Source organism: Carassius auratus, chromosome 11, assembly GCF_003368295.1.
Source record: "Carassius auratus strain Wakin chromosome 11, ASM336829v1, whole genome shotgun sequence".
Taxonomy (NCBI): domain Eukaryota; kingdom Metazoa; phylum Chordata; class Actinopteri; order Cypriniformes; family Cyprinidae; genus Carassius; species Carassius auratus.
This window is the reverse complement of record NC_039253.1, coordinates 12,843,725-12,867,192: the sequence shown is the minus strand read 5'-3', so window position 1 is coordinate 12,867,192 and position 23,468 is coordinate 12,843,725. Positions and strand designations below refer to the sequence as shown.

Sequence of the window (23,468 nt, the reverse complement as noted above, 5' to 3'; positions counted from 1 at the left end):
GCTGGTTTGCCAAAAAAAAAGTTTTTAAATTGTTTTCTGTTAACTTTGACATGTAGACACCTACAGAAGAATCCTGCTTGTCTTTTAAAGCAGTTTTGTCATAAACATTTATCTACCGTGCATAAAAATTGATTTTTAATTTTTACATCAGAAGATAATTAATAGGGTTATGATAATTACAATATCAACCATAAAATGTCAAATTTGGTTGTCCAAATCACTTTAAGATTAAAAAATGTCCTCCGTTAACGTGCATTTAACAATCACATAACTGTATTTGATTTTTCTTTCTATTCATCATGAGCACAAAGGTTTGTCCCTTACTTTTGTTCTTTTCCTTTTTTTGAAAAAAAAAAGAGATTGCATAAACTTATATTGATCTTTCAAACTAGGGCGTTTAAAGAAACAACTTTTGGTAAAATAAATATTAGCCCACGTTTTACATTCGTTGGTCTTTTTTGTCTGCCATCACTTTATTTTATAAAGGTAATTATATGCTTAAAAACGTGATAATAGATTACATTATGGTGTTCCTCTAGCTTTGAGATATCAGAGTATATTACAGTGTAAATATAAGGGAACAATGGGTCAATCATAAGACATCACTATAAAACTCTCCGCTAGTTCCGCTGGATTCAGTCACATGACTGATCAAAACCATAGATGAACTTTTCAAGACGGGATTTCCTCTGAACTGGATCTGTATCAGCTGCGTAAGGACAGGGGAAGGTTGAGGGACAGAGAAAAATGTCAAAGACAGAAAAACCAAAGGACCATACTTTACCAAATGATGAAGGTTTAACCAGTGGAGAAAATAATGTTTCCATGAACGTTTCAGATGAGATGACAGAGGTATGTTGCGTGGATATGGTGTTGGCAATCTGTACTTATCAATGCGCCGCAAAATGTAACATATAACATATTATAAACATATTACCAAACATACGTCCAGGTTCATAGATGTTACTTTGATATTAAGTCTGGATTGAATGGTTTATTAATTGGGATGGAACTGCAACATAGAGGACCTTTTTATTTTTTGGATCATTTTATGAAATCAGAGAAACATCTGACAAAAAGACATATATAAAATACACACGAACACTGATATGAAATCGATACAAATACATATAATGTTAGCAATGTATGCATATAGGCACGTGTGAATAACTTACATATACATATAAACTTGACGCGTGCATATAAACCCATTAAACACTCGCACATACATATAAACTCGCTGCATACAAACACACCTGCACATACTCGCATATACATATACAATTTGATTCATGCATATACACCTAACGGTCGCACATACATATAAACTCGATGCGCGCATACACATCCATAAAACACTCACGCATACGGTGGCCGAGAGAGATCCACACGCTGCAAAAACATGCACATTGAAAAAACACCAGCAAATGAAGAAAACATCTTCATCAGTTTGACAACTATGCATAACGAAACGCGCTGCAAATCCTCACAGCACATGCACATTAAGAAACAATTAATGAAGCATTGGAAATTTATTATCATTAACCTTGAAATTATATTTAGCTGAGGATAATAAAGTTAGCCATTTTAAGTAACTTTTTATATTTAATCATTTAATTATTCAGCTTATTTAGCCTAATAATATCCAAAAGATAAAGGAATCATGCATTCAGGGTGTTTAAAAAAAAAAAAAAACTCAACTTTCAGTTCACCAACAACTCCACTGACCAGTAGCCACTGCACGATAAGCAAATCCCAGCCAGGTCCGACACTTTTTTGGGGTCTCCTTGAAACATTTCAATTGGGGTCAGTGCTATTTGCAGGCATTTGTTAATTTGCATTTGTTGTGAGGATTTGCAGCGCTTTTCGTTGTATGCATGTGAGATTTTGCAGTGAGGATTTGCAACACTTGTGTGAAGATGTTTTTTTATTTGCTGGTGTTTTTTACATTTACATGTGTTTTCTTAAATTGCAGCGCTTTCTCGGCCACTTAACTAACGTATACAGTTCAGATAAGAGAAACATGCTTTATTTGTGTGTTTATATATATATATATATATATATATATATATATATATATATATATATATATATACAGGGTACTGCACAAGATCCCGGGCCCTATGCAGAGGCAGTCCTAATGCCCCCCCCAACCAATATATATATATTTATATATGCAAGTGATTTCATATGTGTGTGGATTTTCAGTGTGAATGGAATTAACCTGTCTATATACCACATTTGCAATCATGGACAGGGATCGTGCTACAGGTGAAGCATTTTGCGAAATGTTCTTTCTTCTTCATGTTCAGTTACTATCAGTTGAATCCAATGTGTTGCCTGCTCAACTGCAGTCAGAAACACAATCTGAATCGCGCACTTGTTTCCACCTTCGAGCCCTGGCATACAAAGGATCAATAACACGCAAACGACGCCAACATCATCCGCCGGCGATCGCGGACCATGACATCACACTCGGCAGTAAGGAACTGACAGTTTCGATCTAGAAAAAGGTGAGAATTTCACTTCTGTGCAAAGAGAGAGTGAGTGAGTGAGTGAGTGAGTGAGAGAGAGAGAATAAATGAGTAAAATGTCCTGCCTCTAGTTAAAAAAATATAAAATGTGTTCCCAACTGTCCCAGTCCCACTAGTGAGCTTAGCCATTTTCAGAATTAAGGTATAGATCAACTAACACGGTCGATAGAAAAGTGTTTAAGCTTCCAAATATATTTACTTGCACATATTTCAGAATTGGAACATCATAGATTCAAACATTCATAGAGTATGTTTGCAAATATTTTGAATAAAACAGGAAAAATAAAATAAAAGCGATCCATGTGTCATACAGATGTGTTGTGTCACACGACAAGCATGACGCGTCGCCATGGAAACAATAAGGCGGTACATTCTAAAATAACGCTGAGGGCTCAGCTAGAATATTTTAAACTCACGTGCAAAAGGGTTTCAATTCTGAAAATGGCTAAGCTCACTAGTAGGACTGGGACTTAGTTTGGAACACATTTTATATTTTTAAAAAGAGGCATGACATTTTACTCTCTCTCTATCTCTGTGTAACTTAATTTGTATAGCGTTTGGAAGGAATTTCGTGAAGATTGCATAGAATTAGGGCTGTGCGAAAAATTGAAGGCGATTTTTATGCGCATCTAGTCAGCGCTCCTAGTATATTTCCAGCACATGCATTCAGATCCCCGATAAAAATTGCGTCCCGGGGTTAAAATACATGTTTTTGGCAGAGTCGCATTTTAGGGGCTAAATATCACATTATTGGGATTGGGGTCATTTAGACCCGTGGACATGAAAAAACAACTGCAGAGGGCAAAGCAGCAGGTTAAGGATGGGTGTCACATATGATAAATAGTGCATGTGACCAATCACAAGTTACCTAAGATTAGTAAGCAATCAACAAACAGAAAGGCATTCAGCAGAGGGTTTCAACATCTTAAGATTAGTTACATGTGCCTATCAATTATACATAATTTCGTTACACAGCAAACACCAGAAAGGTACAAAAATCCATAAGTTCAGCAGTTAAATCAAACAATTCAACACACACCAAGATAAGTCCATACATGCCAAAACCACTCTTGCTGGCTACTTAGCCGTTGTCAATATAAAAACGATATAAAAAATGACATGAACGTTAATAACCTGCCCTCAGCCCTATTCTTCATCTTCTTATGCAATCCAACGATTTCGAAGATGACGTCACTTCTAGGATGCGTTGTTGGAGTGTTGAGGAAGTCGATGCTGTCGGCGGTGCCATTGAAGGTGGCTATAAAGCCAAATCCGACGTGAGTGCAGAATCTGAGGATGGGTGTAGTTGTGGCTGGGCGCGTTGGTGTGATTCAATCAGTTGGACCCCCAGACCACATGCAGAGCTCCATGCCTGGGGGTCGGCAGCAGTTGTTTCTAGGACTCCAGGGTTGATGCTGCAGCTTTTCAGGGTCGACTTGAGGTGGTCCTTGTAGTGACGCTTCTGAGCCCCAGGTCTGCTGTTGGTTGCATATATCTGCCCATAGAGGACCTGCGGTGGGAGGGCATGCGGATAACGTGTCCAACCCATCGGAGCTGCTGCCTAGCAATGCTTGCCTCCATGCTGCTGGAGTTAGTGCGCTGTAGGATGTCCGCATGGGGGATTTTGTCTTTCCATGTGACACCTAGTATGAGCTGGAGGTATCTGATGTGAAAACCCTCAAGGTATCGAATATGCCTGTGGTAGTGAGTCCAAGCTTCCGCACTGAACAAAAGGGTGGAAACACAGACTGCCTGGTAGACGGCCGTTTTGGTGAAGGCACGAGATCTTTATTAGCAAAGACTCGAGATCGAAGTCTACCAAAGGCAGAAGAGGCAAGATTTATGCATGCCTGGACCTCGTTGTCCATGAGACAGGTGGGTGTTAGGATACTTCCGAGGTAACAAAAGTGCTGAACAACCTTTACTGGTGTGCCATGGATGTAGAATTCAGGAGGTGTAAGGATGGGGGCTTTGGTCTGTGCAGTGATCTCAGGCTTTTTGATGTTGACTCATAGGCCACAAGCTTGGTAGACTGTGCATACAACATCCAGTGTGTGCTGCAGTGCAGTAGGGCTATGGGCTAGGAGGGCACAGTCATCAGCGTATTGCAGTTCATGAATTGTGGTGGTGGTGGTCTTGGTGATGGCTTGCAGGCGGCGAAGGTTAAAGAGGTTCCCGTCCAGACGAAACTGTAGGCAGACATCATCGTCGGGGCTAAGGGAATTGCGGGAGAGGAGGGTGACTGCTGCCAGGAAGAGATTGAAGATCACTGGAGCCAGTACACATCCCTGTTTCACTCCTACCTGCACAGGAAAGGAGGGGGATTGAGATGTACCCACAATCACACAAGCCTGCATGCCATCATGAAAATGTTGTAGGATTTCCAGAAACCTTGGAGACACTCCAAACTTCTCCAGAATGACCCAAAGGACTTGGCGGTCCATGGTGTCAAAAGCCTTTGCCAGGTCGATGAAGGCAATGAACAGATCTTTGTTCTGTTCTCTTAGAACAAAGATCATGTTGGAGGTGGACCGATCCTTTCTGAGGCCGCACTGTGACTCAGGAAGGATTCTCTCTGTGATGTGCTTAGTAAGACAAAACAGCATGACCTTTGTTAATACTTTCCCTGCCACAGAGAGCAGGGATATCCCACGACTGTTTCCACAGATGGACTTGTCGCCCTTTTTCTTGTGGATAGTAACAAAGTGAGTCTTTCCGGCCTTGTGGAACAGCATTTTGTGCCCATATTACCTGGATAATATGGTGGAGATTTTTGGTGAGCAGATACCCGCCTTTCTTTAGAGCCTCTGCAGGGATTCCATCAGGACCAGCAGACTTATTGTCCTTGAGACTTCGTACTGCTGCAAGGGCTTCGGAGAATCTGGGAGGGTCATCTAGCTCATGCACAGGTGGGAGCTTTGGAAGGCGCTGCAGGACAGTGGGGTCAGTCAGATTGTATTGGTTAAGAAGGGTGTTAAAATGTTCAGCCCATCGCTCAAGAATTTCTTGTTTGTCCTTGTGCAGAATTGTGCCATCTGCAGATCTGATAGGGGTGATTCTGCGTTTTTGGGGTCCATATAGTGATTTTATTGCATTTTAAAAAGCTTGAGAGTTGTTGGTGTCCGCATAACCTTGAATTTCATGGGCTTTCCTAAGCCACCAGTCATTCCCCATTGTGCGAAGCCGTCATTGCACCTCAGCACGAGGGTTGAGGTTGTTGCCTGGTGTGTTGAGGTCGGACCTTTAGGTGTATCTTGGATCTGATCAGCCGATGGTCTGTCCAGCACTCCGCCCCACGCATTGCTCAAGTGATGGAGATTTCATGTAGATCTTGTTGCCGGGTTATAATGTAGTCCAGTAGGTGCCAGAGTTTTGATCTGGGGTGCATCCATGATGCTTTGTATTTGTTTTTCATTTGGAAAGTTGTATTGGTTATGACCTATTTATGCTCAGAGCAGAGGGAGAGGAGTCGCAGGCCATTCTTGTTCATGTTGCCTAAACCATGTTTCCTGATTACCCCAGGCCAGAGCATGTTGCTGGCGCCTACTCTGGCATTGAAATCTCCCAAAAGTATAAGTTTATCAGTGTGAGGAACTTTGTAAAGAGCTCTGTCAAGAGACTCGTAAAAGCCGTCTTTGATGTTTTCTTCAGCATCCAGAGTTGGTGCATAAGTGCTTATCAAGGTTGCATAGCGACCCTTCTCAAGGGGAATGTGCCAAGTCATCAGCCGCTCACTGATTCCCACAAGAGACTCTGGGATATTCTGTAGCAGTCTGCTTTAAATGGCAAAACCTACTCCATGTAGACGGCGGGTATCTTCTGAAAGGCCCTTCCAAAAGAAGGTGTATCCTTGCCTGACTTCTATTAGCGAGTTCTCTACTGCGAGTCGGGTCTCACTCAAAGCTGCAATGTCAATGTTGTATTTGTTAAGCTCGCTCGCAACCAGGGCAGTGCACCTGCGGTGTCGGTCAGTTCCAATCTGCACATCAAGAAGTGTGCGTACATCCCATGTAGCCAAAATTAATAGTTTCGATTTATATTTTCGACCGCGTAATGGTATGCCTTGACGACAGCGGTGGGCCGCCCAGGAGTGTAGGGAACAGGCAATGTTTGGGTCACCTTTTCTGGACCCTCCCCCCGATTGGGGGTGAGCAGTGCAGACCCTGAAGAGGGCTGCTCAGTCACACAGGAAGCTGCCGAAGGTGGACGCTGTTCCAACCCATCCACACAACGACCATCACGCTTGTGCCGCCTCCATGCAGGGCTCATGCTAAAGGCTGCCAGTCTGATCCAAGACCTGCCTCTGCCACATTTACCCTATCGCCGAAAGACTTGTACGGTGAAGTGATAGCATACACAGGAAGTGGATTAATGTGAAGAGAGAGGTGCACAAACCGTATCTCCACAACTTCACTCCAGAATCCAATAGCCAGTGGCTGGAGATGAACTCTAGACAACCAGATGGAAGGTGGAGTTGCAGGGGGCTGCCAGGTCTCTGTCTTTTGGGCCTGCCTCTCGCGTGTCCCCAATGCGGCCTTGTCTTGAGGAGACGAAATGCTCACGGAAGACTACCCACAGAGCAGTGGAGGCAGCAGTCTTAGTTGATGGGGGACTGTACTTGCCATGTGGAGGAGTATCATTGGCATAAATGGAGTTTTTGCAATGGATCTAGAGATGCCACTCAACTAGTCCCTCCATACCTGATAAACCTCCGCTGTTGGTCCACGACTACTTATTCGTCTGGGGACCACCGCACGGAGCCCCCAGCTTATTTCGTAGCTTACCTTCATATCTGAAGGAATGTCCATTATCCGCCACCGATAGACGTGGTTGGTAGCAGTCAGCTCTGCCCCAACTCAGCCCTATACACACACACACACACACACACACACACTACAAGCGCCGGGGGACCGGTAACAACTCGTCAGTCACATTGTGGCGAGTGGGGCGGGGCCGAGGGACGTGGGAACAAGGAGTGAGGCCGGCGGAATAATTGGGAAATCAGCGACACCTGCGTCCCACCGCCAGTTTCGAGTCCCACGTAGGAGATGGAAGGATATAAAACTGGAGCGACGACAGTGAAGGACGAGAGAGGACCAGGCCTGGGCTTTTAATTTATGTTTTGCTTTTTATTTGCGCGCATCAGTTGTCCGTGAGGGGCTGATGCGCTGTTTTGTGTTTATTTTGATTATTAAACTTTCTGTGTGATTGTCCACCGGTTCCCCCCTCCTTCTTTCGATGATTATGGAGTTTATATTATTACACACATTAACCCAGGACTCCCCGACGAATACAACACTTCACATACACAATTCAATAACAAAAAGGGCAGATAAGGTGCTGCTGGTCTTCTTACCAGCTACCGGACATGGGGTACAACGTTCGGGAAAACAACCGACGGCTGCCGAATTTTAGTTAGGGAAACCCACAGCTACAAACCATCCCTCCCAATCGCTTCAAGCATTTCAATAAAAACATCCAACCCACGTTCCGGCATGGTAGCCTTGGCAAGAAGCTCAGCAGCATTTACATACAAAGTTTCCCTGCTAACAACAACAGACCTCATACCTTTATTGATTCCCTTAGAAATACAGCACAGCTGTATGTCTTTTCCTTAATGAGATGCAAGGCAGATACTATAGGCACAATCACGGTTGCCCCTCCCCTTATCTAAAATGAAGGGATTACATCCACCCCCCCTACTCAAAACGTGTCCACACATTCCCAAATACCTCACATCCTATAACGTAGAGGCAACAGGCCCTTTGTGGCCAGCATAGACTGTTTCAAATACTCAGTCTGTAATAGCTCTTCAGCAGTGTCCATGTGGGAGGTTGCTCTGCCATCCATTTGTATGGGTGCTGGTGGCCCTGTAAAACAGTCCCCCACCAAAGAATACATACAGCAGTTACTGTTCAGGATTGAAATTAGAACCAGAATGTGTAACCTCCACACATTCCTCCTCCAAGGGTAAGGCTATCAAATTTACATGGACTCAACATATTGCGATGCAACACCCTATCCTCACCATCAGCCCCATCCTTCTTAACAACATAAACCGGTATATTGAGATTAGGTTGTGACATGACAACATACACATTCCGTTCCCATTTGTCAAACAAGTTACCCCGTTTCTTGGCCCTCTTGTTTAGGATCATAACTCTCTGTCCCGTCAACAAATGTTCCCCCTTAACTTTACGGTCAAAACCCTTCTTTTGAAGGAGTTGAGTTTTCTGAACTTGTTTTCCGGCTTGATTATAGGCAGCCACTAATCTTTTATGATGGTGATACACCCAGCTGTCAACTGTCCCCAAAAATCCATCTCCCCGGCCCAGCATAACATCAATGGGCAATTTTGCATGACGGCCAAACACTAAGAAATACGGGACATAGCCTGTAGAAGGGTGAGGGGTGTTATTGTAGGCCTGTACCAATTCTCCAACATACTGGTCCCAGTCCTCTTTCTGATCATCTTTTAAAGTTCCCAGCATACTCAACAGTGTCCGATTTAAACATTCACATTGTCCATTTCCTGATGGGTGATAAGGAGTCGTATGAGACTTACTTATATTATATAACGATCATAGCTCTTTGATGACTTTTGATTAAAAATTTGGGCCCTGGTCAGAGTACAACTGATCAAACCCCCCAAAGAAATGTATAAAGTGTTTCCACAACACCCTTGCCGTAGTCACAGCCGTCTGGTCTGTAGTGGGCACTGCAACTGCATAACGAGTGAAGTGGTCCATCATAACTAAGATGTTACACATCCCACTACGTGTTGTCTCCAGTGACAGAAAGTCAACAGAAACAATCTGAAGAGGATATTCTGATTGTATAGATACAAGAGGGGCACTCACTGTATTTGCAGGCGTCTTGTGCAGGTTGCATCAAACACACTGAAGGCACCACTTCTCCACTCCTCGTACCAGGCCCGGCCAAAAGAAGGCCCGGCCAAAAGAGTCTTTTCCGCCCCCAGGTGTCCTGCAGGGTGATGCACCCATTCCAGGACTTGTGACTGCAGACACTGTGGCAAAACTTTGGATCACATACCTCCCTGCACAACAGTCCCTGATCCACACAGAGGCAGGCCCACTGTCGCAACAATACTTTGGTAGATCGATCTTCTGCAACTTGCTCTCTTGGATAGGGCACTCTTCCTCAGTCCATATAAATCCACAATTGTGATACCACTAGATCAGTCCACTGTGCCCTCCTCCACTCGGCCAACAGACTGGGGCCAACTCTGTCTCCTTGCTCTGTATGTACCACTGTCTCAAACTTGTGACCTCCCTCCAGGTCCTCAGTAACTGGAACAAAGGCATGGACACAAGCACTGGCAACTTCAGGTGCGACATATCCAACCTCACTACATGGGACTGCTCCATCCACTGCGGTCTCAGCAGGAATATCACTCACAGGGCACCTGGAGAGGACATCAGCATTTCCATTTGTCCACCCTGGTCTATAACGCACCTCAAATTGGAATCCTGCAAGCTGGGCTGCACATTGTTGCTCTACTGCACTCAGGTTTGCTGTATTCAGATGAGCCAAAGGATTATTATCTGTGAAAACAGTAATTGAGACACTGCAAGATATATCCTAAACTTTTCCACTATAGCCCATTTTAAAGCCAGGAGTTCCAGTTTGAATGAACTGTAATTTTTATCATTCCTTTCCGTTGGTCGAAGACTTCCACATGGCATAGGAAATTACTCTCTCCTTCCCATCTTGGACCTGGGCCAATACTGCTCCCAACCCTGTGTGGCTAGCATCAGTATACAACAAAAATGGCTATTCAAAGTCAGCAGAGGCCAATATGGGTGCTTGTAAGAGACTCTCCTTCAGTTTGTTAAAAGCAATGTCCTGTGCCGTTCCCCATGCCCACCCATTTATTTTTCCTGTGACTGGTCGAGTTCATCGATTTGATGTCCCCCACAACATTGAGTTCAGTGGTGCTGCAATCTGGGCAAAATCTTTTATAAAACGTCTATACCCTGCTAGGCCCAAAAAAGCATGCAACTGAGTAATATTTTGAGGTGTTACCCAGGCCTCCACTGCCCGCAACTTCTCTGGGTCTGGTGACACCCCTCCTTCAGCAATCACATGGCCCAAATAATGAACTTTACTCTGGAAAAGGGAACACTTACTAAGTTTGACCTTTAGGCCAAAATCCCCCAGGTGGCTGAAAACCAAATCCAGACGGGTAATGTGGGCCTCAAAAGAGGGAGAAAAAAACAATGATATCATCCAAATAGAGCAATAATGTTTCAAAATGTTGTTCCCCCAGGCAGCTCTCGACCACTCTATGAAAAGTTCCTGGGGCATTGCACAAGCCCATTGGCATAAGATTAAATTCATATAACCCCATTGGCGTGACAAAAGCGGTCTTTTCTTTGTCAGCTGAGTGCACCCCCACCTGCCAATACCCATGTGCTAGATCTAATGTTGAAAACACTCTAGATTTTTTCAATGAAGCCAATGACTCCTCAATCCTAGTTAAAGGGTATGAATCTTTATGAGTAATACTGTTCAGCCGCCTGTAGTCTACGCAGAAACGAAGGGTGCCGTCCTTCTTTCTGACAAGCACCTCAGGTACTGCCCATGGACTATAGCTCTCCTTAATAATACCATTTTCAAGCATGTTATTTAAGAGTCCCCTTATTGATACAATTTTGGTGGAATCCTATTATAGCGATCTCGAATTGGGGCTGCATCACCTGTTGGTATTACATGTAAAACCTTATCTGTATACCCATAATCCTCATAATGTTCTGAAAAAAAACTTTCTGATGCTTGAATAACAAATCAGAAATCATTTATTGTTGTTTGGTACTAAATTGCAGTGGATCTAAAGAAACGGCCATAGGCCATGGGAAATTTTCTTGTCTTGCATCCTGCGCACTATTCTGCCTCACCTCCACAGTCTCATTATCCAATGGTCTTAACTCTACATTTCCCTGCGACCTTGGACACAACTCAACATCGAAAATCTTACCATAACTCTACCATTTGAAACTGTGCTCAATGATCGGGCTACTAATAACTGGCTTGGCAATACATCATCTTGACGTGGTTCTACCAAGCCCACGTAACCCGTGCACATGCCTCAATCACCACCTCTGACTGTGCTGGTATTATTTTTTGTTTTCCCTGTGGCCAGTAAATAGAACATCTGTCCTGACTCAACAAAGTTTAATAAGTCCTCACATCCAGAAAATATTTGGTTCCACACCTTTACTTGAACTTCACTTTATACCCCCAAACAACCATTCTCCCACACTCTTTAATTACATTCATTCCAATCAATCCTGGATATGATGACCCATTAGAGTCTTTGACAATAAGCACTCTTCTTTTTGGTATTACTTTGCAACATAATTAAAACAACCTCAATATACCCAATATATGGAATTACTAAACCATTCGCAGCTACCAAATTAAACCTTTGAAAGGTGGAAACACTGTTGGCCCCCCAGTCTCAAAATGTTTCTTAAAATAACTTTCTGTCAGTGTAGTCACTTGTGAAGCTGTATCAATCAAACAAGGTGTTTTAACCCCTTGCATCACCACATCCACCACTGGACATTGTCCTACTAAATTATCTTTCTTTTCTGATTGGGCCCTACCTAACATACCCACTGTTTGGGCCTGCACAGTGGGTTCTACAAGTTTAAAGGTCTTTGTGCTCCTTCTGTCAACCTACAACGTCTTTCAATATGCCCAACTTGTCTGCAGTGCCGACAGATTGGTCTACCCTGATGGTCAAATTGGTCTTAAATTTTTCGTCCTCTCCTGATCTCATACCTAGGTCTTGCACTTTCACTGTTAGGCACTAAATTCTGTACTCCTTCACGAACTTCGTTAATCATTCCAAGCACCATTTCCTTTATTTCTCCTTTATTTCTCCTTTTAACTGCAAGAACCTCCTGTTTAATATCCTCAACCAATTTAGCATTATCTGGGGCTGGTTTTAACTGTACTGTTGCAGCTACAGCCTGCCTCACCTTCCCAAACTCATCTGCTCGTAGAATAGCTTCCTGTTTGACTTCCACAAAAGTACTGTCTGGTGCTGCTCTAATCATACCCCGAAGTTCCCTACGCAATCCTACATCCAAAAGTCCTATTGTCCAACCGATTACTCAATTCCTGAAGTGCCAGAGCATACTGTCTAACATTCTCATCAGTCTGTTGATTACGGGTAAAGAACTGGGAACGAATGGTTGCAAGGGGAGCTAGGTCTCCATAAATACCTTTCAAAAACATCAGTATCTGTTCAGATGTTGCACGCTGTGCTGCTGGCAAAGTTAACACTTCCCCCTTTGCTTCTCCATTCAGATTGCTTACTAAAGCTGAAACTTTCTGCGCCTCCGAGAAAGGATATATATTGAACATTGATCTTTGCATATTATACCAATCCTGAAAGTTATTGGACTGAGTCCCCTGTTCTCCATTTAACTTTTGAAACCACGGTGCCATCATAAAAGGAAACATAACCATATTTGCATTTGTTGCTTGACTTTGAGATATTTTAGTATAACTACCTGTACCCTGCTGACTACGCCAAGTTGTAACACTCCAAAATAGGAGTAGGAAAAGAAACCAACAGGTTCCTGACTGGCAAAATTAGTTTGGGCCTCAATAGCCAAGGAAACTCAAGCACACAACCTCGATTAATACATATATGACTTCAAACACACAGCTACAAACTATCCCTCCCAATCGCTTCACGCATGTCGCATAAAAACATCCAACCCACGTCCCGGCATGGTAGCCTTGGCAAGAAGCTCAGCAGCATTCACATACAAAGTTTCCCTGCTAACAACAACAGACCTCATACCTTTATTGATTCCCTTAGAAATACAGCACAGGTGTATGTCTTTTTCCTTAATGAGACGCAAGGCAGATACTATAGGCACGATCACGGTCGCCCCTCCCATTGTTTAAAATGAAGGGCTTACAGAAGTGTAATTGTCAAATTTTCACCTTCTTCTAGATCGAAACTTACTGCTGGTGAGTGTGATATCATGGTCCGTGAACTCGTCTGTGTTCTGAAATTTTCAGTGTCTGAGATATTTGGTGTCACTGAGAATAATGAGCTATAAGAAGACTCTTATGCAGTAACAACTATTGAACTTTTTTTCTCCTTAAAAAGGTGTCACATGGAAGTGCACGACAGCCTACAGTTCATTTGGAGAAGCTGTTTGTTTGTGATTAATATATCTTACAAATCAGCAGAGTTTGATACTTGCACTTCTGTCTGTTATTTTTTCCTAGTTTGCAGAAGCTCTTCTAATGGGGGAGACTTACATTTTCTCAAGCTATATATGAGGCGACTATTGCACACAAAGACATGGGTAAATGTTCTCAGAATTATTATATATTTTTTTTTATCTGATGCAGGGGATGGCGGATGTGTACTTTATCAGTTTAATAGTTAAACATCATATGCAAATAAAAAATAAAAAAACTTGTATAGCCTAATATTTGATACAAATGTTAGGAATTTACTTTAATAATGTATTTAATAATTTACTTGCAACAAAAATCCTATAACATGTGCTTGCTTGTGTTGATCAGAAGGCCTATCCCTAAACACATACACAAAGTTGTTACACCCTTGTGGAGCTTTCACCAGTGTTTTTTTTTAAACATGACCATGTATTTTATATTTATAGAGGTGTGTAGTAAATGTCATTTATAATGCCTTCACCACATCTGTTAATAAAACTTTTAACACAGAATCAATTTAAGTCTTCATTCAGCAAAACAATCTACTTTTTATCTTTAAAATGAAAATATACATTTTTATTGCTCTTGGCAATATATTGAATCTTAAATTCATCTCAAAGTGCACCAAAATGCAGTATATAATTAAAGACAAAAACAAAGTGTATAAAGACATTTTACAACCTTTTTTAACTATATATTACATTTTATCTACTAAATGTATCATTTTTGGGCAAAAAAAAGTTCATGTGTGTATAAAAAAAAAACATTCAGCTTTCGCTTTGTTATTAAAAACTTTTTTTGAATGATTGAGCAAACAATTAGTAATGACACAGAATAATCATCATACATTTTATTATGGCACAACTGCTTCAGTTGTAGCACGATCCCTGTCCATGATTGCAAATGCGGTTACTTCACGCTTAAACGATTTCCTTTTACACTGAAATGCCTTCCGTTTACACTGAAAATTCATGCACATCCATATATGAAATCACTTATATATATAAGCACCAAAAGTTGGTTAAATGACCATGGTGTTGGTGTGCTTGACTGGCCGGCAAACTAAATAAACTTTTCCACATTCTAATTTATTGAGATTTACCTGTAAATCCATTTGTCACTCCACAGAATCATTTAAAATGAACTATAAAAGATCAAATAAGTGGATAAATAAAATATGCAATGGACCATTATGGCCTATCAAACTGGTTTTTATTCTCCCTTCTTGGTCTCTGATTTTTGCTGATGTGGTTTTAGAAATTCGACCTTGCCACAGTATATGTGTCAGATGCCCAGTATAACAGGAACATCTTTTTTGATACTTCGCCACAGGCTGTGAGGTAAGCTATCACTTTCCAGCAATTATTTATATAACATTAAATATTACTAGATTGTGTATTATAAAATCTGTAAAATATTCCACAGGCTGTACCTGTTGTATAATCACTGGTTCATGCAGATGTTGGTGTATGTGTTTATCATCATAAATCTTGCTTTGGCTCTCTTTGAGGATCCTGCTGTTGTACCACTTCCTATATGGGTATGAGTGAAAAACATTGTAAACTTACATTTGAAATTTGTATAGCCACATAGTGGTTTAATCATTTATCTAATGTGTAATTCATTGCAGACCTTTTTGGAGCTTTGTGAATGGGTGGTTCCCCCATATGACACAATGGGATATTTCATGGAGATTCATGTTCATTGAAAATAGTCACTTTATATGGAAGAATGTCAGGAGCTTTAGATGGTGTTCTTCTGTCACTATGCACATTTATTTATTTGTATTCCAGCTAATTGTGGTTAGCAGGCATTCACAGCTAAACCATTTGGCAGTTTAAGTAACCTTAGTTGAAAATCTTATAAGTCAGTTATATAGTAAGATCATATAACGCTGTGTGTGTGTGTGTGTGTGTGTGTGTGTGTGTGCGTGTGTGTGTGTGTGTTTTCTAGGCCACTTCTACAATTGAGATAATATGTCTCTCTGCATTCACTGTGCGGATGGTACACTATGCCAAAGTCATTCCAAGGGATAACTTCTGGAAGGATCCTAAAAATATCTGCATCATAGTCATTGTAACGGTAGGCCTTAGATCTATTCTAAAAATTATATTTTTGAACTGTAAATATGAAATGGGTCAAGTTTCATTTTATTTAAAGATACATAATCAGTTTTATTATATTATAATAGTTCTAATATATTATATTTTATATAATATATTATTGATATAGTAGAATACCAGTAAATTAACCTAAAGTGTTCTGTCTGTACAAACATGAGAAAATGCTGAGAATGTACTGTAATCGTAACAATGTTGTTAAAATGAACGTTAGCCCAGGGTTTGTCATTCTCAGCAGGTCTGAAGAATCTCCAGGAATGTGGCATTCACTGACTATGAGTAGACATTTAGTGAAGCCAGGAAGAGGGTTTACGCGTGTGGTGAAACTAGCTTGCGTTCCTGAAAATGTTGAATATTTTTTGGTTTCATGATCTTTCTTTACTCTTCCCTTCTCACAGCTCTCTTTCATAGATTTGACTATATACGGGGCTCTGAAAGCAGCAGGCTACTTTGCCATCAAATGGTCGAGGGTCTTAAGACCTCTTCTGTTAGTCAATGTTACAGAGGGAAGACAAGTAAGAAAACCTCAAAGCACAAAATCAAATAAATAAATGATTAGTAGTCCCTGCATTGTTTAATTAGCATACCAATTCATTAATTCATACTTTTTTTATAATTCATTCTTTTATATGAAAATGTCCGTTCTGATAAAGTTGGAGAAAACATACACCATTGTTCACCTGTTTTGGGTCATTTATAAAATCTTACCCATTCCCAACTTGGCACAAATGTCCTCCAGACCCATTCTTTTCCCTTTTCTATTGTGTCTGTAGCTGCGAAAGGCGTTCAGGAGTATTCGCAATGCACTGCCTCAGATCTCCTATGTTTTTCTCTTATTCATGTTCAGCGTGTTGGTCTTTTCTCTCATGGCTCTTAAATTATTTGGAAAAAGGTAATCCGAAATAAAATATCAACCATTTATACCTCTGGACTTTTTCAGTCATCTCATTTGTGTCCATTGAAAAAAAGTTTACCATCATCTTTTTATTTTATTTTAGGGGCCTTCTTACCATTGATGGTTCTCCATATTTCACTGACTATTTGGATATTGTTTTCAATCTTTATGTTTTAGTGACTACTGCTAATAGTCCTGATGTCATGTAAGTCTTAAACTATTGCAGGTCTCTCTCTCTTTCTCTCTTTCCTTATAGGCTTTATTCTCTTTGGTGACTTTTTATTAGTGGGCAATTGTATATTCAACAGTATAAAAGACTTTCAGTAACCCACAGTGTGCTTTAATTATGTTATGTTAATGGTTCTCTGATATTATTTGAATGTTTTCATTTCTTTTTGTAGGATGCCGGCCTACAACTACAGTGTTTTCTTCTCCATTTTCTTCATCCTATACATTGCTATCAACACATATTCCTTCATGACCTTCTTTCTTGTCATCGTTTACAAAAACTACAAAAAGTACCTTAAGGTATTCACATCTTTGTCAAGGCAGCATGCAACTTTCTCAGTCACATTTATTTTGGTCACATTTTAAAGAAATCAATTAATCTTTAATTAATATGTATATTTTTAAATATTAAAATGAATTTGTATTAAATAATATTGAAAAAGGGTTGTTTATATATTGATGTTTGCATTTAATACTATTGATCATTCTAATAATCTAGCTCATTCTGTTATAGCTAGTTCTAGAAGTTTTTCTAGATTTTTTTCCTGTTTTCTAGGAGGAAGTGCGGCAGCTGGTGAAGGCCAGAAGATTTAAGATGTGCCGGGCATTTTCTTTGCTTCAGGAGACCCGGGGTGAAGGTGGAGAACCTGTGGTGACCCGGGCCAAATGGAACCGTCTGGTTAAACTCGTCAAGCCGAATATCAGTATTGCTTACCGGGAATTGCTCTGGAGCGTCTTAGATGATCAGAATAAAGGACACATAGGTCTGACTGATTTTTCTTTGCTTCAAAAATAGTCACTTAAAATTATATTTGACTGCTGATTTATTGAATATTTCCCCTCAATCTTCATTGTCTGAGCAGAGAAGTTTGCATTTGTCCAGCTTGCTGACCTTCTGAGTATTCAGGTGATCACAGTGAAGTCACAGCCACATCCCATTCAAATATGTTTCCCCTACATGTATAATTCCTCAGTCAGCAGATTCATTCGCTATATGGTTTGTACAAGGTACATGGACACAAAATATCTAACAACAAAGTTGTATGACTTTCTTTTGTGACCCTGTTGGAGATCCTCCTGATGCTGTTAAAAATGTTTGTACATGTGCTTTCCATATGGTCATCTGTTTGTTGTATTGTGTGTTCCAGAATGTTTGTGTATGTCTATGACCTGATTATCCTGGTGAATGCTGTATTTATTGGTCTGGATGAGGAAAACCCTGTGGTCTCAAATGCTGAATGGGGTTTTCTGGCTCTTTATATGTTGGAGATCATTCTAAAACTGTACACTACAGAGCCTCGGGTGTTCTTCGCTCGACATAATTTCTGGAACTGGTGAGACTTTGTTTTGTATGGCTCACTGAATATGATCACATAATATCTGTGTTAGCTCACATGAAATCAAATTCAGTTAAATGTATCTCTTACAGGTTTGATACCATCATTATTGTGTCTGCACTCTTTTGCACAATTATTAACTCAGCACTCATACACTGTAAGTGCTTAGGAAGGCTACGAAGTATATACTACTAATACAGTGTACTTGGATACAGTTTTGCATTCACTAAATTTTATGTCAAAGTTGTTAGGTGTTATATGAGCATAACTTTAAGAAATCTTACTGTCTTTATCTATACAATTGTATGACCAATATTTTGTTTGCAGCTGGAGGTTACAGAAGTCGCCAGATCTTGGACATCGTTTTCATCTTGAGAGTCTGCAGACTCATACGCTTGGTGTATTCCATCAAGAGGTCAGATAGTTACAGCCAAATGTTTTTGTATGCTTTTTAAATGTTTCCACTTGACATTAAACTAAAAATCGTACCTTTGTAGATTCCAAGCCATCATCAACACACTTATTAAAATTGGACCAACTATTCTTACATTTGGCCAACTCATAGTGGTGAGTATTAATATTGTCACAGGATATTGATGACAGAAATGGCATTTGTGGCTCATTTACTGACCCTAATGTTGTTCCAAATTTGCATGACTTTCTTTCATTCCTTTGTCTATACAGTATAAATCAACGGGGTTTAGTATTAATTTCGACCCCATTTACTTTCATTGAATGAACAAAAACAGTTGAATGTTCAGCAGAAGAAAAGGTCAGAAAGGCTTGGAATGACATAAGAGTAAAAGAGCCTAATGCCAATATAAGTCCTTCTGGTGGCTATGTTTGCAACACCACTGGGCAGTTATGTTCTATTTAGCTAATAGGGATACCGAGAAATGTCAAAACTATGTTTCACTGACATTTCTATAAATCAATAATAGTATCACAAAAAACTCTAAAAAACTATTTTCATCCAATAATCCTGAAATTCACAGTTTCCACAGAAACATTAAGGAGCACACCTGTTTTGAACATTGATAATAATAAGAAATGGTTCTTGAGTGGCAGATCAGCATATTAGAATGATTTCTGAAGGATCATGTGACACTGAAGCCTATCTATCTGTCTATATATATATATAAATATATATATATATATATAAATATATATATATATATATATATATATATATATATATATATATATATATACATATATATATATATATATATATATATATATATATATACATATATATATATATATATATATATATATATATATATATATATATATACTGGTTATGCTTTAAATACAAATTCTAAATGGATGAATGTGTCCCATTTTTCAATTTTCCTATGTTGCACAATGCTGGGCCTCAAGGAAACCTTGTATGATAATAGGGTGTTATAAAAAATGTATGGCTGCATTTAGATGATTGCATTTAGAGCTGCCAACAGTGTTCCATTGTTCCACCCTGGAATCCACCTAATCATTTGAAGGGAGGCAGATCCATCATGCTGCATATTAAAGGGAAAGTTCACCCAAAAATGAAAATGTAATGTTTATCTGTTTACCCCCAGGGCATCCAAGATGTAGGTGACTTTGTTTCTTCAGTTAACTGAAACCGTTGCAGTCTGTCAGTCCTATAATGTAAGTGGATTGGAATCACGGCTAAAACGTACCAAATTAAACCCTGTGGCTCGTGACGATACATTGATGTGTAAAGACACAAAACTATCAGTCTGTGCAAGAAACTGAACAGTATTTATATAGTTTTTTACCTCTGATTCACACAGTGTGCAAACTGTTCAAACTCTCTTAAGAATGTAATCCTGAGCTCATTGTAAAGCGATATAAATACTGTTCAGTTTTTTGCACAGACCGATCTTTTTGTCTTTACACATCTATGTATCGTCATTAGCCGCAGGGTTTCATTTGAATTAGTTTTTTATTGCATGTTTTAGACATGATTCCCATCCACTTCCATTATAAGACTGACAGACTGCAAGGGTTTCAGTTAAAAAACTCAGTTTGTGTTCCGCTGGGGAAAAAAAAGTCACCTACATCTTGGATGCCCTTAGGGTAAGCAGATAAACATCAAACTTTCATTTTTGGGTGAACTATCCCTTTAAACTGTTGTTTGTGATGAAAAACTGTCCTAATTGATGTGTAGAATATATGTATGTAGAAATCTACTGCTGTCCCCTACAGGTGGTGTATTACATATTTGGCATAATTGGAATGGAATTATTTAAAGGTAAAGTTCAGTTCTTCGAACCTAACTCTACAAGTCCTGATCGCGAGTACTGTGGAAACCCTCTCCTCAAAGGAACCAATTTTGCTAAACACAACTACTGCAAGAACAACTTCAACAATGTGGTCTCTTCCTTCATTGTCTTGGTGGAACTCACTGTGGTTAATCAGTGGCATGATATCCTTTACAGATACATTTCAAATGCATTTGTGCTCCACGGATAATGCTGTGAAACTCTAGACTAAGGTCTTTGAAATGTCTAATAACATCATTCTCATGCATTGCTTTCCCCTTAACTGACTTCACTGTTGACCAGCGGTTTCACGGCAGTCACACACGTTTCAGCCAGAATTTTCTTTGTCCTTTTCCACATTGTAGTTGTCATTATTATAATCAAGTAAGAGTGAAGGAACTATCTTTTAAAATATTGTAACTGTGTTTTACATTGAAAGACAAATATGCATAATTTAAGAAGTGAGCCTAATTTATTTCCTTCTCAGTATTTTTGTAGCATTTATCTTGGAGGCATTCTTAGTCGAATACACATTTGACAAAAGTGACCTGCAAACTTCTCTGGAGAAAAAAATAGAGGAGCTGGAGCTTAATGTTCAACAGTATGTACCATCTGGACCTCCTATCAAGTTGTTTAGCATTGCATCATTTTGCTATTGTTTTGGAGTTTTAATGAAGGCCTTTTTTGTTTGGCAGGGATGGTGTGGACACTGGTCTTGTAGATGGAGTGGAAAGCAATGACAATGAACTGGGCCCTTCTCAATCTGGCAAACAGAAGCCCTTGCTCAGGTTCAAGATTGCTTCAAGAAGTAAGATTTTTCATTAACCCCCGCCCCATTTTATTTCTTATCCCTCTTATTTATTTTACCCCCATTCTTTTATTCTGTTTTACTTGTATTTGGTATTATTCCATTATTTTTCAAATGCATTATTTGCTAAACTAGTAAGTAACAAAAGGACTGCTTTTGTTTTATTTTCCAGAATCCAGAACTGTGGATGGAATTTTACAGCGGATGTTTGAAACAGATCTTCGTCATGAAGACTTCAACAAGGAGGAGGAGCCAGAAAATATCAACTTCTCAAACCCTGTCTTTGACTCAGTATAAACAACATAAAAAAAAAAAATACTGTACTGAACTCTCTCTTAAAATAATATATTAAAACAATTGAATTACTACAAAAATAATGCAAAAGATGTGCCACTGTGCATCTTTTCTTTCCTTTTGATAATTTTTGCACAAAAAACGCAAAGTCAAAAAAGGTTTATTTAAAACACTACCCCAATATTTACTTCTAGTGCTTCCTGTACATAATAGGGCCTTTCACACTGCTTCAGTACAGTACATTTAATACTGGAACTAAAGTACTGGGATGAATTTGCGCGGACTATTTCCTAGTACCGTTTAAAGGGTTGCATTCACACATAAGCTGGTCGACGCACTGTACCTGCACAGATATCGTATACACACATAAGGTCAAAGGTTTACATACATCTAGCAGAATCTACAAAATATTACAAATTTGAACAAAACAGGGATCACACAAAATGCATCTTGTTTTTTAGTACTGGCCTGAATCAGATATTTCACATAAAAGATATTGTTCACAAGATAAAATAATAGTTGAATTTAAAAAAGGACCCCGTTCAATAGTTTACATAGACTTGGTTCTAAATACTGTGTTGTTAACTGAATTATTATTTTTTTATTTTTGGATAATGCCTGCCGTTCTTCTGAAGAATCCCTTAGGTCCCGTAAATTCAGCATTTCTGTGTATTTGAACTCTTTTCAATAATGACAAACTGAGGACAACTAAGGGGCTCATATTCAAATATCATAGAAGGTTCAAGCATTAAACTGATGCTCCAGAAGGAAACAACAGCCCATCAAGGGTGTGAAAACCTTTTGAATTTGAAGATGAATGAGTAGAAAAAAAAAAAAAAAAAAGTGACCTGACATTCAGCCAAGTATGGTGACCCATACTCAGAATTTGTGCTCTGCATTTAACCCATCCGAAGGGCGCACACACACACTGTGAACACACAACCGGAGTAGTGGGCAGCCATTTATGCTGCAGCGCCCGGGGAGCAGTTGGGGGATCGATGCCTTGCTCATGGGCACCTAAGTTGTGGTATTGAAGGTGGAGAGAGAACTGTACATGCACTCCCCCCACCCACAATTCCTGCCGACCCGGGACTCGAACTCACAATCTTTCGATTTGGGAGTCCGACTCATGTATCTTTTGTAGCTTCTGAAGGGCAGTACTAAATGAAAAAAATATATTTGGTCACAATAAGATAAATGTACACATCTTCTTTCTGTTCAAATGTTTTCACCCCCTTAATGCTTTGACTTTACATCTGGAGCAACGGTGAGTGTTTTTCACTTCCAGTTCATTTTGATTTATATAATTATAAGATATATGTCATAAACAAAATAAGTGATCAGAATTTTGACTGAATTATGCACGCACTGTTTAAACTTTTTCACATCATAAATGTTATCCATGCATGTTAAGCATTTTTTTATTTTCCTGTATAGAGTAATTTTGTTCTGCTTCGTGAGTAACGAAGATAATGTTCATTCTGACTACTGCCCATAGGTGTGAAGTACAATAACTGATATAACAGAAAAGAAATAAGGGGAAAGGTGCCACCTGTTTTATATAATAATAATAATAATAATGATAATAATAATAATAAAACACAACTAATTGCATATTACACAGATGTTATGAATGCATTTGTTTAATTTAGGATTAAAAAACAAGGGATGCTATGTTTAAGCCTTATAAGAGTCTGTTTAACATGCTCTGTTTTGGAAATTAGTGCATATGACATCATTGCCACACACA

General features: G+C 39.6%; 1 protein-coding gene across 1 annotated transcript; it reads left to right on the top strand.

The window, feature by feature from the left end:
* Positions 1 to 658: 658 nt before the first annotated feature.
* tpcn3 (two pore segment channel 3) lies at positions 659 to 22,561 on the top strand. The gene is made up of 19 exons (XM_026275473.1): positions 659 to 852; positions 15,024 to 15,106; positions 15,192 to 15,306; positions 15,720 to 15,848; positions 16,285 to 16,401; positions 16,660 to 16,778; positions 16,885 to 16,986; positions 17,183 to 17,309; positions 17,566 to 17,773; positions 17,873 to 18,017; positions 18,158 to 18,343; positions 18,439 to 18,503; positions 18,674 to 18,761; positions 18,844 to 18,913; positions 20,561 to 20,780; positions 20,910 to 21,000; positions 21,104 to 21,217; positions 21,312 to 21,424; positions 21,597 to 22,561. Exons 1-19 carry the CDS (start codon positions 748 to 750, stop codon positions 21,719 to 21,721), a joined length of 2,322 nt encoding a protein of 773 aa, XP_026131258.1. The 5' UTR covers positions 659 to 747; the 3' UTR covers positions 21,722 to 22,561.
* The last annotated feature ends 907 nt before the right edge of the window (positions 22,562 to 23,468 follow it).

Excerpts from the sequence above, each read along its gene's own strand:
- tpcn3 (XM_026275473.1), top strand. The coding sequence starts at position 748 with ATGTCAAAGACAGAAAAACCAAAGGACCATACTTTACCAAATGATGAA. Across the intron at positions 15,307-15,719 it reads TTGTACCACTTCCTATATGG|GCCACTTCTACAATTGAGAT; the intron begins GTATGAGTGAAA and ends TGTGTTTTCTAG. Across the intron at positions 18,914-20,560 it reads CATTTGGCCAACTCATAGTG|GTGGTGTATTACATATTTGG; the intron begins GTGAGTATTAAT and ends TGTCCCCTACAG.